This window comes from Ovis aries, chromosome 11 (assembly GCF_016772045.2).
Source record: "Ovis aries strain OAR_USU_Benz2616 breed Rambouillet chromosome 11, ARS-UI_Ramb_v3.0, whole genome shotgun sequence".
Taxonomy (NCBI): domain Eukaryota; kingdom Metazoa; phylum Chordata; class Mammalia; order Artiodactyla; family Bovidae; genus Ovis; species Ovis aries.
This window is the reverse complement of record NC_056064.1, coordinates 48,405,707-48,419,852: the sequence shown is the minus strand read 5'-3', so window position 1 is coordinate 48,419,852 and position 14,146 is coordinate 48,405,707. Positions and strand designations below refer to the sequence as shown.

Sequence of the window (14,146 nt, the reverse complement as noted above, 5' to 3'; positions counted from 1 at the left end):
TCTCAGGAGGCAGGAGAAACCTGTATGCACTTCTGTATTGTTTATTGATCAGTCCAAACTGGTAAGACATATAGGTTCTTTTTTTTTCATTGATAAGTAACAGTGCATGAAAGCCTCTAAGCACTCGTTTTATAAAAAATTTATTTTATGTTATTTGGCTACATTAGGTCTTAGTTGCGGCACCTGGGATTTTTCAATCTTCAATGTAGCCTGTGGGATCTAGTTCTCTGACCAGGGATCAAACCCAGGCCCCTGTATTGGGAGTACAGAGTCTTAGCCACTTAACTATCAAGGAAATCCCTAACTTTCTTCTGTACTATTTCTTCAGGATAAATCCCTAGAAATGGGATTTATGGAGTCAAAGATTATGAATAACTCCTATACACTAGTGATACAGTTTACATATAACCAGAACACTTTTGGAAAATATTAATAATACAGCAATAAAAAAACATAAAATCAAAATTTCACACAACAAAGTGTTATAATTTGGGGAACTGAATTACCTGAAGAGTAAAATAAAAAATATTCAAGTTGTCACAAACCTAGGTGTAGGATGAAGACAGAAACATACCAACTCTTTCTGTTGATGCCTTGGCAATATCCAAATTTACACAAAAATGGCAGTTCTGACATGGGAATTACTGAGTGAGGAATTTCATGTAATAATAGGACAATAAGCAATTTTAACTAGATTTAGCTTCCTATTATATATTAACTTTAAAGTAGTTTACAAGTAATACCCAAGTTGACAAAGCATGTGATGATTAGATAAAGAGTTTTCAACCACTTCAACAGTGAGAACTGAAATTTAATTTACAATTAAATTCGTCAGATACAGTGTATTAGTGATTCTAATTCCTAAGGACAAAAATAGGCAAAAAGATAAAAGATAAAAAGGGAGATAACAGAATATAAAAAAGCCAAATTTTATTCTTAAACTTACTCTTCTCGTGAGATGTTTCACTGATGTGTTCTGTAAGATACTCCAGCAACCCATCAAATATTTCTAGAAGATTCTTAATAGATTCTTTATCTCCTTTCACTATATTTTCTCCTGAACACAGAATACAGAGCTATTAAAAAAAATTAACCAAGAAATTGAAAGCCTCATGATTTTGAAATGGATATACCAGTGTAAAAATATTGTTCAGGACACAGGATTATAAATTAACCCAAAACAAAAAATAACAGTGTAAATATTAAAAATATCAATTTCCTGATACTTGATTGTATCTGAAAAATGTAGTCCTGAACATTATGGGTGGTAATTCATTGGCACAGTCCTTCATTTATGAAGAAGCAAAATAAGTGAATGTCATCCTATAAGATTTATACTAAAGTATAAAACAATTAAGCTGAATTTTATTAGCGGTGAATATGGGATGATGGTGGCATGCCTTGTTCTGAAGACAACAGCAGTAGAGAATATAAAACAAAAACAAACTTCAGACACCTTCATCAGGAATTCCTAATTTTTAAAACTGGTTAACTCCTATTCACTTACTACATGTTATACCATTTTTTAATTAAAAACTGAGCCGGTTCCCTGCATATAAAACTCCTTTTAATCTCACCTTAACCCCAGCTCTCCAGCCTTACCTTCCATTATACCAACTTAATACCTAGAAACTAACTAACATTTAAACTAACTGTTTAAAGTCTCCAGCACAGTACCTGGCTCAAATAGATTTTAAAATAAATGTTAAGTTGAAATGTTGACAAGAAATGGGCTGCAAAAGCATGAAAAATTAACATGTTTAATTAATGTCACCTAAAATGGACTCTGAGCAATCTGAGGTATGGATGGAACTTAAAACTGACACACTTGGGCTCTCCTTTGGGAGATTAGATTTGGCATGAATTCAAACAAGTATGGTAGAGGCAGAGTGGAAATTTGATATTTGAGATAATCCAATCATTCATAACCTTAGTCATGATGCAGAAAAAAACCCAAAAAAACTAAACCAGGAATTTGATGTTTTACAACACTCCAGTAAAGACAGTCAATGTTAGTTTTTTTTCTGTTTAAAACAACTAAACAGAAATCTTAAGCCCTATGTTTTGTTTTGAAGCCCTGTGTTTTCTGGCTTAACAAGATACACAAGCATACCCCAAGGACATATCCAAGACTTCTGGTTTCCAGGATGGGGAGCATACTCTGCCAACCCAGCAACAAGACTATCCGCCCAGAAAGCAGTGCTTCAGCGTGTAGGAGAAACTGCTTTAAACAGCACACAAGAAGTAAAAAGCTGCTTTGCAGTCTACTGCAGGAGGTAAGCAGTTTTGCAACTTTCTGTGGGGTGGGTATGAGTTGTTAGAGGCAACTTCACACACCAGAAGTTCTATAAGCAGACACAATCTTGGTATACAGTATGTTTAAACAGTAAATACAAATACCAAAAATTGCCCAATTGGCAGAGAAAGCCATTTCCAAAGAACAGGGAAGTCCCCACATTATCCCTCAAAATGAATTTTCCCCAGACTAATTTACCACACTTACTCACCTTGAACTACACTAAAAAACTTAAAGACAGTATTTCTGTAGAATTTTGCTCTTATCACTACCAAAATTAGATATAAATGTCCCATCCTGACTAAGATGTATCTCTTTTAACGACTGTAAAAGGATGAAACAGTATACACTTTCTCTTAGTGATTCAGGGATAGTTTCACGTCTCCAAAATTTCCTCTGTTCATTAGGTTGAAATAATTTACTGAAATAACCCTCATTTCTATCTACCAAAACAGAGATTTACAAATGAATTTGTTGTGTTTGGCTTTTGAATGTAAGCATGGATACTGTTTTGGAAAAAGGCTGAAAAACAATTTACAGTTTTATTCCGAACAGGTAATATATTCATATGGTTCAAAATTTTAAAAGTGTAAAGGGTATAAAATGAAAAATCTCATCCCACCTTTGTCCAGTTTATCTCATTGGAGGCAATCAGAATTAATTTTCTTACGTGTACTTCTAGAGAGTCCTTCTGCATTCAATCAACTGCATATAACTTCTGAATTTGTTTTTACAAATAATAGCATATTCTGCAAATCAGCATTATGACTACATCATATTTTTCTCATACAATATATATTAGAGATCATTTCATGAATATGGAACATTTTATTGATATATAAAGAGCATCATCAATTATCTTTTATAGCTATAGAGTAGTTCCCTATAAGGAACTATAGTAATTTACTTAACCTGTCCCTATCAATGGACACTCAGGTGTTTCTGATTTTTAGTTACTACAAACAAACAGAATGGTAACTATAAAGTAGTAACAACAACAAAACACAGTTCAAATTACCAGCTAGGATTCTGACCTATCCCAAACTCAATGTATGACTCTCCTGGAAAAGCTTTTAAGGATGTCGTCTTAACTATACCAGCGAATTGTCTTGGTTCAGTCTTGTTGTTTGGTCTATTTCACAACCTTACTCATTTGGTAAAACAAGGCCAAGTTCTATCCAACAAAATATTGTAGTGAAATCCAAAATTAAACGATGATTAATACATACCAACCTGTTATGTGAGACAGGCTGACCTGTAGGTAATCCAAAGCTAGTGAATCAATCACTGCTTGTACATTGTGAGCTTCATCCTCTTGATTCCTGGGAAGAGCTATGAGATCTGTGGGGAAAAAACTATGTAATTTTGCACCCTATGCAAGTCCAAGTCTTCATCTACCTGTCTCTGACCAGGCCTCTGAGCTCTGCCCAGAGTGGGCTATAACATACAGATAAACAGAACCTGAATTCCACAAAGTGGAATCTTTATTGGTTGAATATATAGTCAATCAACATATATATGGAGAAGGAAATGGCAACCAACTCCAGTGGGCAGAGGAGCCTGGTGGGCTCCAGTCCATGGGGTCGCAGAGAGTCAGACACAACTGGGCGACTAACACACACACATACACAACACATATATGAACATGCTCCATAATAAGTGCCATGCTAAAGAAAGCTAAATAGATCCATAAATTCAAGGAGATACTATTACTCTAACAAGAGAGAACCCGTGAGTTGGGACTTTAACCCATAACCCCAGGCTGCTTTCCACAACAGGTGTGAAAGGAGGATTCATATATGTGCTGTTAAAGCAAGCTATTGGGAATTATTGGCATAAAGGCTTTTAAGATCAGTATAGATCAGAACAGAAAGATCTTAATAACAACTTAAATTTGGAGTTTCTCCTCTTGTATTGAGGAAGATAACTGTCTTGGGGAAAGATGAAATAAGTATTTTAAAAGACTGATTCAATAACTACATGTCCAAATGGCAACCCACTCTAGTATTCTTGCCTGGAAAATCCCATGGTAGACTATAGTCCATGGGGTTGCAAAAAGTCAGACACAACTGAGCGACTTCACTTCTGTACTCTAAGAGACTAGTAATAAAGATACCAGCTGGAGGCTATCCCATTATTCCAGGAAGTGATGAGGGCACTGACTCATAACAATGGATCGAAGAGAGATTGTACAGAGCTTTAGTGCTTAACAGTTATAAACAATACAAAGATAGAGAAGTAGCAGAGCAATCTATGGATAAGGACTCTGAGATACTCAACCAGGAACACAGGACAAACAATTCTTATCCATAACATTGGTTAAATACCAAGACTCAACAAGTCTTCAAATTCAATTTTAGAACCCATGCTTCCCTCGTGGCTCAGACGGTAAAGTATCTGCCCGCAATGCAGGCGACCAGGATTCGATCCCTGGGTTGGGAAGATCCCCTGAAGAAGGAAATGGCAACCCACTCCAGTATTCTTGCCCGGAGCATCCCATGGACAGAGGAGCCTGGTAGGTTACAGTTCATGGGGTCGCAAAGAGTCGGACACGAATGCGTGACTTCCCTTTCTTTCTTTCACTTTCTTAGAACCCATGCAGGTACATTTACAGAGAAGGTGCGACTTTCACACGACATTATGAATGATTAAACCAGTTGATGACCAAGGCAGTTACTATAAGTGGGTCTCCTAAGATATTTATTAAGGCAATGAATGCTATTATTTAGATAAAAACAAGATACAAAGAGAAATCTCAAAACTTTATATATAAGATCTAACTAAAAAGCACTAGAAACATCTGGCTTAAGATATAGACACTATATAGACACTATTATTCCTGCTTTTAAGCATTCTTACCTGGTACCTTTTCTCCCAAAATGGATTGATAAAGAGCAATAAAAACATTAGCATCACAGTCTTCTAGTTCTCGAATCCTCAGGTGTATGTGACATTTCAAAAGAAGATTATTGGCAATAGTTATCCACTCTGTTGGGAAAGGAGGGAAAAGATTAGTCTAACTAATACTAGGAAAAAATTAAACACATTTCTTTAAAAAATAACCTCCACAAACACAGACACTAAATTCAATAGAAGATAAGGAATCTGATTGTTAGAGAATTTCGAAGACCCTCCTAGGTGATTTTTTTTTCAATTAAAAATAATTTTTTTGGCTACACCCTACAGCATAAGGGATCTTAAATCCCTTAACAAGGATCACATCTGCATCCTCTGCACTGGAAGGTGGAGCCCTAACCACTGAACTAGGGGTGATTTTTGAAAAGCTGTATTTAATTTCTTGGGATGACTTCCAAAAAGCTCTAATTTCAATTTAGTCAAAACTATGATGCAAATTCAATTTTCACTGCTGCAACCTAAAATCTTAAGTTACTTGCCATAGATCTCATTTTACTAACCACAGGTAGATGTTTTTTCAACACATTTACAAGTAAACAGGATGTCACAAACAAGACAGTTTATTAATGATAAATCTCAGGCTACTAGAAACTAATTAATGGATGTTGCTTCAAACTCCCTATAGCATTAGTCATGTTTTTAACCCAATTATCTTGTGCAAGTTGGAATTTCTCTGCTGCCCAAATAGGTGGTGATTAATCTAGCCTGTGAAGAACTAGAGTAATGGCACCAACACTACTGGATTTGTTAGTTCTATTTTTAATTACACTTGACGTATATGAAAACAGACATGGGAAATTCATAAAAACGCCTTTAAATTCAGAGCTAGCACATTACTAACCCTATCGAAGTTTCCTGTGTATCACCCCTCCGTTGGGATTAGCCAAATTATTTCAAGGGCTTCTCAACCAAAGGTAATGTAGCAAACCTGAAACACTTGTTCCCTGAAATAATTGGCGATTAAGGGGCAAGTTCTTTTATTGTGCACGTTATCTTCAGTATGTTCCAGAAATAAACATGTGTATGTGAGGGCGTGTCAAGGCACCTTAACTCCCTCTCCCAGTGCCCATTATTTACAGCAGATCAAACCATGACAACCGGTTTGAACGCTGTCTTGGAAAAAAAGATGAAAGCGTCCTAGACAACCCAATCAACTCTCTTTTCAAAAACTGCGCTACAGAAAGCCGGTAACCGTAGGAAGCTCTGAAGCGGGAAAATCCACCACTATTCCGCTTTGGGATGACAATAGATTTTTAGAGTGCTAATACTCAGCCTCAGGCTCCGCAGTGCAGGAGCAGAGGGCACACTCCCTAGAAAATACTAGTCTAGGGAAAGACACTTTCTGATCATTTACAGCCACCATGCTCGCGTGCTGCGGGCCTCGCCGCAGGGCCCTTGTCTCCCCGCCCCAAATCAGGCTCGACAACTTCGAATGCGCCAGGGAGCGGGACTAAGAAGCCCCAGCCAGAGAACCCGCCAACTACGACCGGGTTGTCTCACGAGCCCCGCCGGCAGCCCACACCCACCCGAAGCCTCAAGATAAGATGGGGAGGGGCGTTCAGGACTTGGACTGAAAAGGTACTTGAGCCCACACACAAACGGGGCTCCACGCAGAGACTCACCAGCCTCTGAGCCGGCCATGTCGCGGAGGCAAGTCGCCGCCGGACTCCTAGCCGGGCGCGCGCGGGACGGCGTCCTGAAAGGGCCGCACGGCGCAGACCCAGGGCTGACAGGAGAGGAAGCAAACGAAAGTGCCGGGAAGGGGTGCGGTGAAGGAGGGAGGGACGTTAAAACGGCTTCTCGCTGCTGATTGGTCACCGCGGGAGTACTTCCTTTGGCGGCACGTGCCGAGGTGGCGGTTTGCGAACTCTAGATACCATTTTTCACCAGCCAGACCCCGCTCAGGGGTCCTGGGGTGGGTGGGTTTGACAGTTCGGGTCGCCCAACAGCCCCGGCCGATTTCCCGAGGGCATTAGCACGGCACTTCCGGTGAGCTATTTCGTCTTGTACTCCTCCGCCGACGCCAACTGGGGAAGTAGTGCGTCCCGCTCACTCGGCGGGCGGGGCAGCCACGTGACAATGTCAGGCTCCGCCTTCCTGTCGCCCCTAGTAATGGGTGTAAAGGCTCTTTGGAGACGTAAACATCTTCAAGGGGACCGAGGGAGTTGACCTGGGCTGGACATTTTATTGTCTGGGCTAGACCTGGAAAAGGGCGCAGTGGTTTCCCTGAAGTGTGAAAGACCAGAAAAAGGTGAAGTCAAGAGAGTGCAGGCTTAGGCATCCCAGTGGAGGACCGCGGGGTGGGGGCGGGTCCTATCCTTGAAAGGGGCGAAAAGTCGGCAAAGGGCCCGGGGGGAGGGGCGAGAAAATGGCGGATCCCGGAACGCCGGCAGGCGTTAATAGCTCTGCGCAGGGGCGGAGTGATTAGGTCATAGAGCGGCTCCCAGCATTCTCTGCGGCGGAGGAGGCGGGCCAGGCTATAAAACCGGCTGCCGGGACGCGGCCGGCACCTCATTCATTTCCACCGGTCTCTTGTTGGGCAGCCTTGGCTTCTGTCATCGTCGTCCCTCCGCCGCTGCCGCCCCCGCAAGGCTTTGCCGTCGCCGGAGCCACCTCCAGCGACTCGTCGCACCCGATTCTCTCCGCTTCGCTTCCCGCCAACCGCAACCATTGACGCCATGTCGGGTTATTCGAGTGACCGAGACCGTGGCCGGGATCGAGGGTGAGTGTGGGAACCGACCTGTCAGGCCCGGCGGGTGGGGGATGGGAGACCGATGAGGGTTGCGGGGGTGGGGTGGCGGGGGCAACTCGGCTTCTAAAGACTATTCTCGGGCCTCCGCCATCGAAAAGGGCTTGCGCCATTTTGTTATTTGTCCAAACCTGGACTTTTCATGTTAACGGTCCTCAAGATTCTTTTTTGTTTTGGAGGGGGTATCGGGGCCTTGATGATTTGGCAACTGTTCGGAGAATTTCGAGCACATTTTTTGAGGGGAGGAAAGCGCAGCGCTTTGAGGCGAAGTCGCCACTATTAGGTGTAAGCTTACAGGAATTTTAAGGAATCTGGGGGTTCTGTGGGTGCCGAGGGGGCCGCCTCCGAAGCCGTTAATGCGGCGAGGGTTGGAGGGTGGCCGGTGCCGCGGGAATCGGCCATGTGGCCGAGCCGTGGGTACAAAATGCCGGCGGCGGACATGGCGGCGGCGCCTTTGTTACCCCGCCCGGCGGAGGAGCTCAAAATGGCAGCGTCGAGAAAATGTGGCGCAGAGAGAAATGCGAGACAAAGGGGGAAGCGCCGCCCCAGCGGGAACGCCGCCCGAAGGACTCCGCCCGGGCCGGGACTCCTCCCCCGGTAGTCTCCGGCTCCTCCTCCTCGTTTTCCTTTCGTTATATAATTTTGCTACCTTGGTAGGAAACCGTTTTGAGGGATCCCCCCAACTCGATTGGCTTGCCTAACTGTCCCCGAGCCACCCGCCGTGTTCTGCACTCACTTACCTGTGTTGTTCCGCTACCTATTAAAATCAGAGCTCTTGGTTCAGGACAGGTGCTAAGTAACATCTGTGTTAAGCTTCTGCTTTATTTTTTTTTGGCATTTAATTCTTTCGCTTGTGTGAAAGAGTAGTATCCACCAGCTGTTGTTTGTCCTTGTATCTGAACTCCTAGAGCTTGGCCAGCCAGTTTCCAACCTAGTAAATCCCGGGCTGTTGATTTGTTTTCAATGGTGTGTACTTCGTGTAACGGGAAATGAGGGAGATGTAGTACTAACTGGCTTTTGAAAGAATGACCATCACTGAGGACAGCACTTGCATCTCCAGAATCTTTCATTGAGTTTTAGCATGTGCGCAGGGATGGTAAAATAAGTCTGTACATGTTTGAAAATGCAATTTTTTTTCCCCTCAAATTTTAGGTTTGGTGCTCCTCGATTTGGAGGTAGTAGGGCAGGGCCCTTATCTGGAAAGAAGTTTGGAAACCCTGGAGAGAAACTGGTTAAAAAGAAGTGGAATCTTGATGAGCTGCCCAAGTTTGAGAAGAATTTTTATCAAGAACACCCCGATTTGGCTAGGCGTACAGCAGTGAGTAATTTCATGTGGTTTTTTCAGCTTGTAACTCAGTGACATTTAAGTTTGACTAGAAATGTCTTGCAAACTTAAAGGAATGTTAATGTTGATAATTATTAACTTAGGGGTGTGTTGGTCGTGTGTTTAGTTAGGGGGAGTCCTCGTGAGATAACTGAATTTTATAAATTTCTTTTGTAGCAAGAGGTGGAGACATACAGAAGAAGCAAGGAAATTACAGTTAGAGGTCATAACTGCCCAAAGCCAGTCCTGAATTTTTATGAGGCAAACTTCCCTGGTAAGTGCTAGTTTTCCCCACCTTAAAAAAAAAAATCCCTTTCTCATGGCATTATTGACGTTTACTTAATTCTTAACATTACAGCAAATGTCATGGATGTGATTGCAAGGCAGAACTTCACTGAACCCACAGCTATTCAAGCTCAGGGATGGCCGGTTGCTCTGAGTGGATTGGATATGGTTGGGGTAGCACAAACTGGATCTGGGAAGACTTTGTCTGTAAGTTTGGGAAACTTTGAGTTAGGTGACAGGTCCTGAAGAAAAATGGGTTGGGAATTAAAAGAAACCAGAAGTGTTTTTAATATGGCTTTTTTTGTTTGCTTTTCTTTTGTATAGTATTTGCTGCCTGCCATTGTCCACATCAATCATCAACCATTCCTAGAGAGAGGTGATGGGCCTATTGTAAGTGTACATTGTATTCTCTTAACTTGGTTAACAGCGTAGAGATTTGTAGAATATACAGCAAAAGAAAATTCTGGTGGTTTTATATGGAAGGTTATGTTTTTCAGTGTAGGAAGGGACAAAGCTGCTTTGGGTATTGACAATGTATATCATCTGCTAGTGTAGCAACAGTAAATTAGCACTTCAAAACTAGAATTCAGGGGTCTCCTAAAGGTGTTCCACTTTCTCTTTCCTTAGTGCTTGGTGCTGGCACCTACTCGGGAACTGGCCCAACAGGTGCAGCAAGTAGCTGCTGAATACTGTAGAGCATGTCGCTTGAAGTCTACTTGCATTTATGGTGGTGCTCCCAAGGGACCACAAATACGTGATTTGGAGAGAGGTATGTAACCAAAAAGGTTTTATTTGTCACTGATCATGCAGGAAGTTCTGGATGTCATGGTAACTTTTGTGTGTTTAATTAAAGGTGTGGAAATCTGTATTGCAACACCTGGAAGACTGATAGACTTTTTAGAATGTGGGAAAACCAATCTAAGAAGAACCACCTACCTTGTCCTTGATGAAGCAGATAGAATGCTTGATATGGGATTTGAACCCCAAATAAGGAAGATTGTGGACCAGATCAGAGTGAGTGCCCTTTTAAATGTTATCATGTCTTCAAACTAAGCTGTAAATTTGTTCTTGAAATACAATGGTTTTTTTTTTTTTTTAATCTAAAAATCTGTAGCCTGATAGGCAAACCCTAATGTGGAGTGCTACTTGGCCAAAAGAAGTAAGACAGCTTGCTGAAGATTTCCTGAAAGACTATATTCATATAAACATTGGTGCACTGGAACTGAGTGCAAATCACAACATTCTTCAGATTGTGGATGTGTGTCATGACGTAGAAAAGGATGAAAAGTAAGTGACTAACTCTGAAGACAACTTTACAAGTTGAGTCACTGTTTCACAAGTTATCTTAAAAATGACTTTCAGTTGGGTGGAATCTAAATGCTAATTTGAAATCTGTCATGCTCAAAATTGTTTTGCTTCCTTCAGGTAATTGGCTATTACTATTTTTTATATTCTTAACAGAAAGAGTATTGTCTTGTGGTTTAAGGGTAAAGGGTAGAATGGTTAAAAGGGTTAAGCAGGTGTTCTCTTGTAGCCCTGTGAGTAAAAGTTGGTGTTTCGTTCATAACCATGAACTTCTTAAAAAATTGAGAATATTTTTTCTTTCAAGGCTTATTCGTCTAATGGAAGAGATCATGAGTGAAAAGGAGAATAAAACCATTGTTTTTGTTGAAACCAAAAGAAGATGTGATGAGCTGACTAGAAAAATGAGGAGAGATGGGTATGTGTGGTTGTCCTCCACTAAAGCAGATATTGATTAGAGCTGAGTTCAGGAGAAGGGGCAAAGTTTAATCAGGGTTGATAGTTCTGAGTTTCAAAGATGGAAATTATCGGGTAGTATACATGTATAGGAAAGACTGTATACCTTATTTCAGATGGAGTTAAAAGGGTTTGTGACCAAAAAGGTTAAAGCACATGGTTAAAATCTACAAGGTTTTAAATGCCAGTCTCTTAATGTAACTTTTCTTTAATTTAGGTGGCCTGCCATGGGTATCCATGGTGACAAGAGTCAACAGGAACGTGACTGGGTTCTAAATGGTAAGTATTTTAAGTGTGGGGTCCCACCCCCACCCCCCAAAGACTTAGAATACCATTCATATTGATGGCTATATATGTGCCTTCCTTTGCAGAATTCAAACATGGAAAGGCTCCTATTCTGATTGCTACAGATGTGGCCTCCAGAGGGCTAGGTTAGTACAAACTCGAATTCATGGCTTGGTTTCCCAGAAGATACCCATATAATTTTTTTAAAGAAAGTTTATTGCTTTCTTTAACCTCTGCATTTTTTCTAAGTTTTTTTCATATAAAGGTGCAGTCTTTGTGGCAAGGCCTAGGCATGACAATCGGAGGACTCGAGGGGGATGGAGGACTAGTGATCGGCTGGCTGCTTCCAGTCGATTAGAGAGGTGAAAAGCTGAAAGTGTGCCAGTAATCTTCAAAAGGCAGAACATACCACCTCTGCCCCGTAAACTGTTCTCTCCGGGGGAAAAAAATGGAAGTTATCCTCACAGTTCACTGCCGTGGTATTTCTTCTGTCCCATGCTTTGCATGACTGCCATGGTACAGCATTGTTTCAAACTGTTTACTGTGATCTGTGGGTCTTTGAGTTTCAGTGAGTTTGCTGAAATGTCGAAGAAATATTTCCAAACTTCAATGTTCAATGAAATTTTTGTTCAAGTTTGAAATGGAGAGAGCAGCTTTAAAAGGTACTAAAAGCCTTTTACAAATTGGTGAGTACTGGCACATAAGATCTAGAGCAGGAGCAACTTCTCACACATAGTCAGTGGGAAAAAAAAGCAGTGCTTTGAAAGTTCCTCCCTCACCTACACAGTAGTCGTCATGTCGAGACCTGCCAGAGAGAGACACATTCTCAAGTGAATCCTGGCTTCTTGGAAGCGCTTGCCTAGACGAGACACAGTGCATAAAAACAACTTTTGGGGGACAGGTATGTTTTTCTTGCAGCTGCGGTTGTAAGGTCTTGGCAAGACAAGCAGTGTGGCCAGAATTTTGAACTTCTGATGAGTGTGTAACGCAAAGGACCATGTACATTTTTGATGAAAGGTCCTCAAAATGAGAGCACACAAGGAGGTTGCTGTGAACTTTTAAGTGGCCCTACTGCGCAGAAGCATTCAGATGTCACTTGATGATCTGTAAGGGGACTTGCTAATTTGGGAATGTTAGGAAATACACACGTCCTTTTGACACGCTCCATCATTGGGTGGGTAATAAGGTATACAGATGACGTGTGCTTTTTCTTTGTTTTTTTTTCTTCCCCACTTTCAACCTCAATGGTATTCCTACAGGGAATGGATAACCATTTTAACTGTATTTTTTGCAGCCCATACCTTCTTGGGAATACAATTGTCTAACTTTTTATTTTTGGTCTGGCTGTTGTGGTGTGCAAAACCCTGTACATTGCTATTTTGCCACACTGCAACACCTTACAGATGTGGAAGATGTGAAATTTGTCATCAATTATGACTACCCTAACTCCTCAGAGGATTATATTCATCGAATTGGAAGAACTGCTCGCAGTACCAAAACAGGCACAGCATACACTTTCTTTACACCTAATAACATAAAGCAAGTGAGCGACCTTATCTCTGTGCTTCGGGAAGCTAATCAAGCAATTAATCCTAAGTTGCTTCAGTTGGTCGAAGACAGAGGTTCAGGTAAGACCAACCTTTGGTAAAGACATGTTGGTGGGTGTGGAGTCACATGATTGTTAACAAGTCTATTTGAATGGCATTGGTGGGTGAGGGCAGAAAGGAGTTGAGAAGATATTCTGAAATAGAGCTACCAGATTCTTTTCTGTGTTAGTAATGATTGGTTCCATGGAAATAACCAGTTGGCAATTTTTTTCTTGACAGGTCGATCCAGGGGTAGAGGAGGCATGAAGGATGACCGGCGGGACAGATACTCTGCGGGCAAAAGGGGTGGATTTAATACATTTAGAGACAGGGAAAATTATGACCGCGGTTACTCTAGTCTGCTTAAGAGAGATTTTGGGGCAAAAACTCAGAATGGTGTTTACAGTGCTGCAAATTACACCAATGGGAGCTTTGGAAGTAATTTCGTGTCTGCTGGTATACAGACCAGTTTTAGGACTGGTAATCCAACAGGGACTTACCAGAACGGTTATGATAGCACTCAGCAATATGGAAGTAACGTTCCAAATATGCACAATGGTATGAACCAACAGGCATATGCATATCCTGCTACTGCAGCTGCGCCTATGATTGGTTATCCGATGCCAACAGGATATTCTCAATAAGACTTTAGAAGTATATGTAAATGTCTGTTTTTCATAATTGCTCTTTATATTGTGTGTTATCAGACAAGATAGTTATTTAAGAAACATGGGAAATGCAGAAATGACTGCAGTGCAGCAGTAATTATGGTGCACTTTTTCGCTATTTAAGTTGGATATTTCTCTACATTCCTGAAACAATTTTTAGGTTTTTTTTGTACTAGAAAATGCAGGCAGTGTTTTCACAAAAGTAAATGTACAGTGATTTGAAATACAATAAATGAAGGCAATGCATGGCCTTCCAATAAAAAATATTTGAAGACTGAA

General features: G+C 41.4%; 2 protein-coding genes across 4 annotated transcripts in view; one reads left to right on the top strand and one right to left on the bottom strand.

Moving 5' to 3' along the window:
* CEP95 (centrosomal protein 95) overlaps nt 1-6,950 on the bottom strand; it is a 36,570-nt gene extending 29,620 nt beyond the window's left edge. For all 3 annotated transcript variants that reach the window (XM_015098877.4, XM_015098878.4, XM_027974333.3), the window contains exons 1-4: nt 6,835-6,950; nt 5,156-5,284; nt 3,530-3,637; nt 947-1,057 (exon numbers count right to left, since the gene is read on the bottom strand). In XM_015098877.4, coding sequence (XP_014954363.2) covers nt 947-1,057; nt 3,530-3,637; nt 5,156-5,284; nt 6,835-6,853 — 367 coding nt within the window. In that variant the 5' untranslated portion in view covers nt 6,854-6,950. The remainder of the gene's footprint in view (nt 1-946; nt 1,058-3,529; nt 3,638-5,155; nt 5,285-6,834) is intronic.
* A 770-nt stretch (nt 6,951-7,720) lies between these two features.
* Nucleotides 7,721-14,146, top strand: DDX5 (DEAD-box helicase 5). Its single transcript, XM_004013032.5, has 13 exons — nt 7,721-7,934; nt 9,114-9,279; nt 9,463-9,559; nt 9,644-9,777; nt 9,895-9,960; nt 10,198-10,339; nt 10,424-10,584; nt 10,685-10,857; nt 11,180-11,290; nt 11,546-11,607; nt 11,700-11,759; nt 13,017-13,241; nt 13,440-14,146. Exons 1-13 carry the CDS (start codon nt 7,891-7,893, stop codon nt 13,841-13,843), a joined length of 1,845 nt encoding a protein of 614 aa, XP_004013081.1. The 5' UTR covers nt 7,721-7,890; the 3' UTR covers nt 13,844-14,146.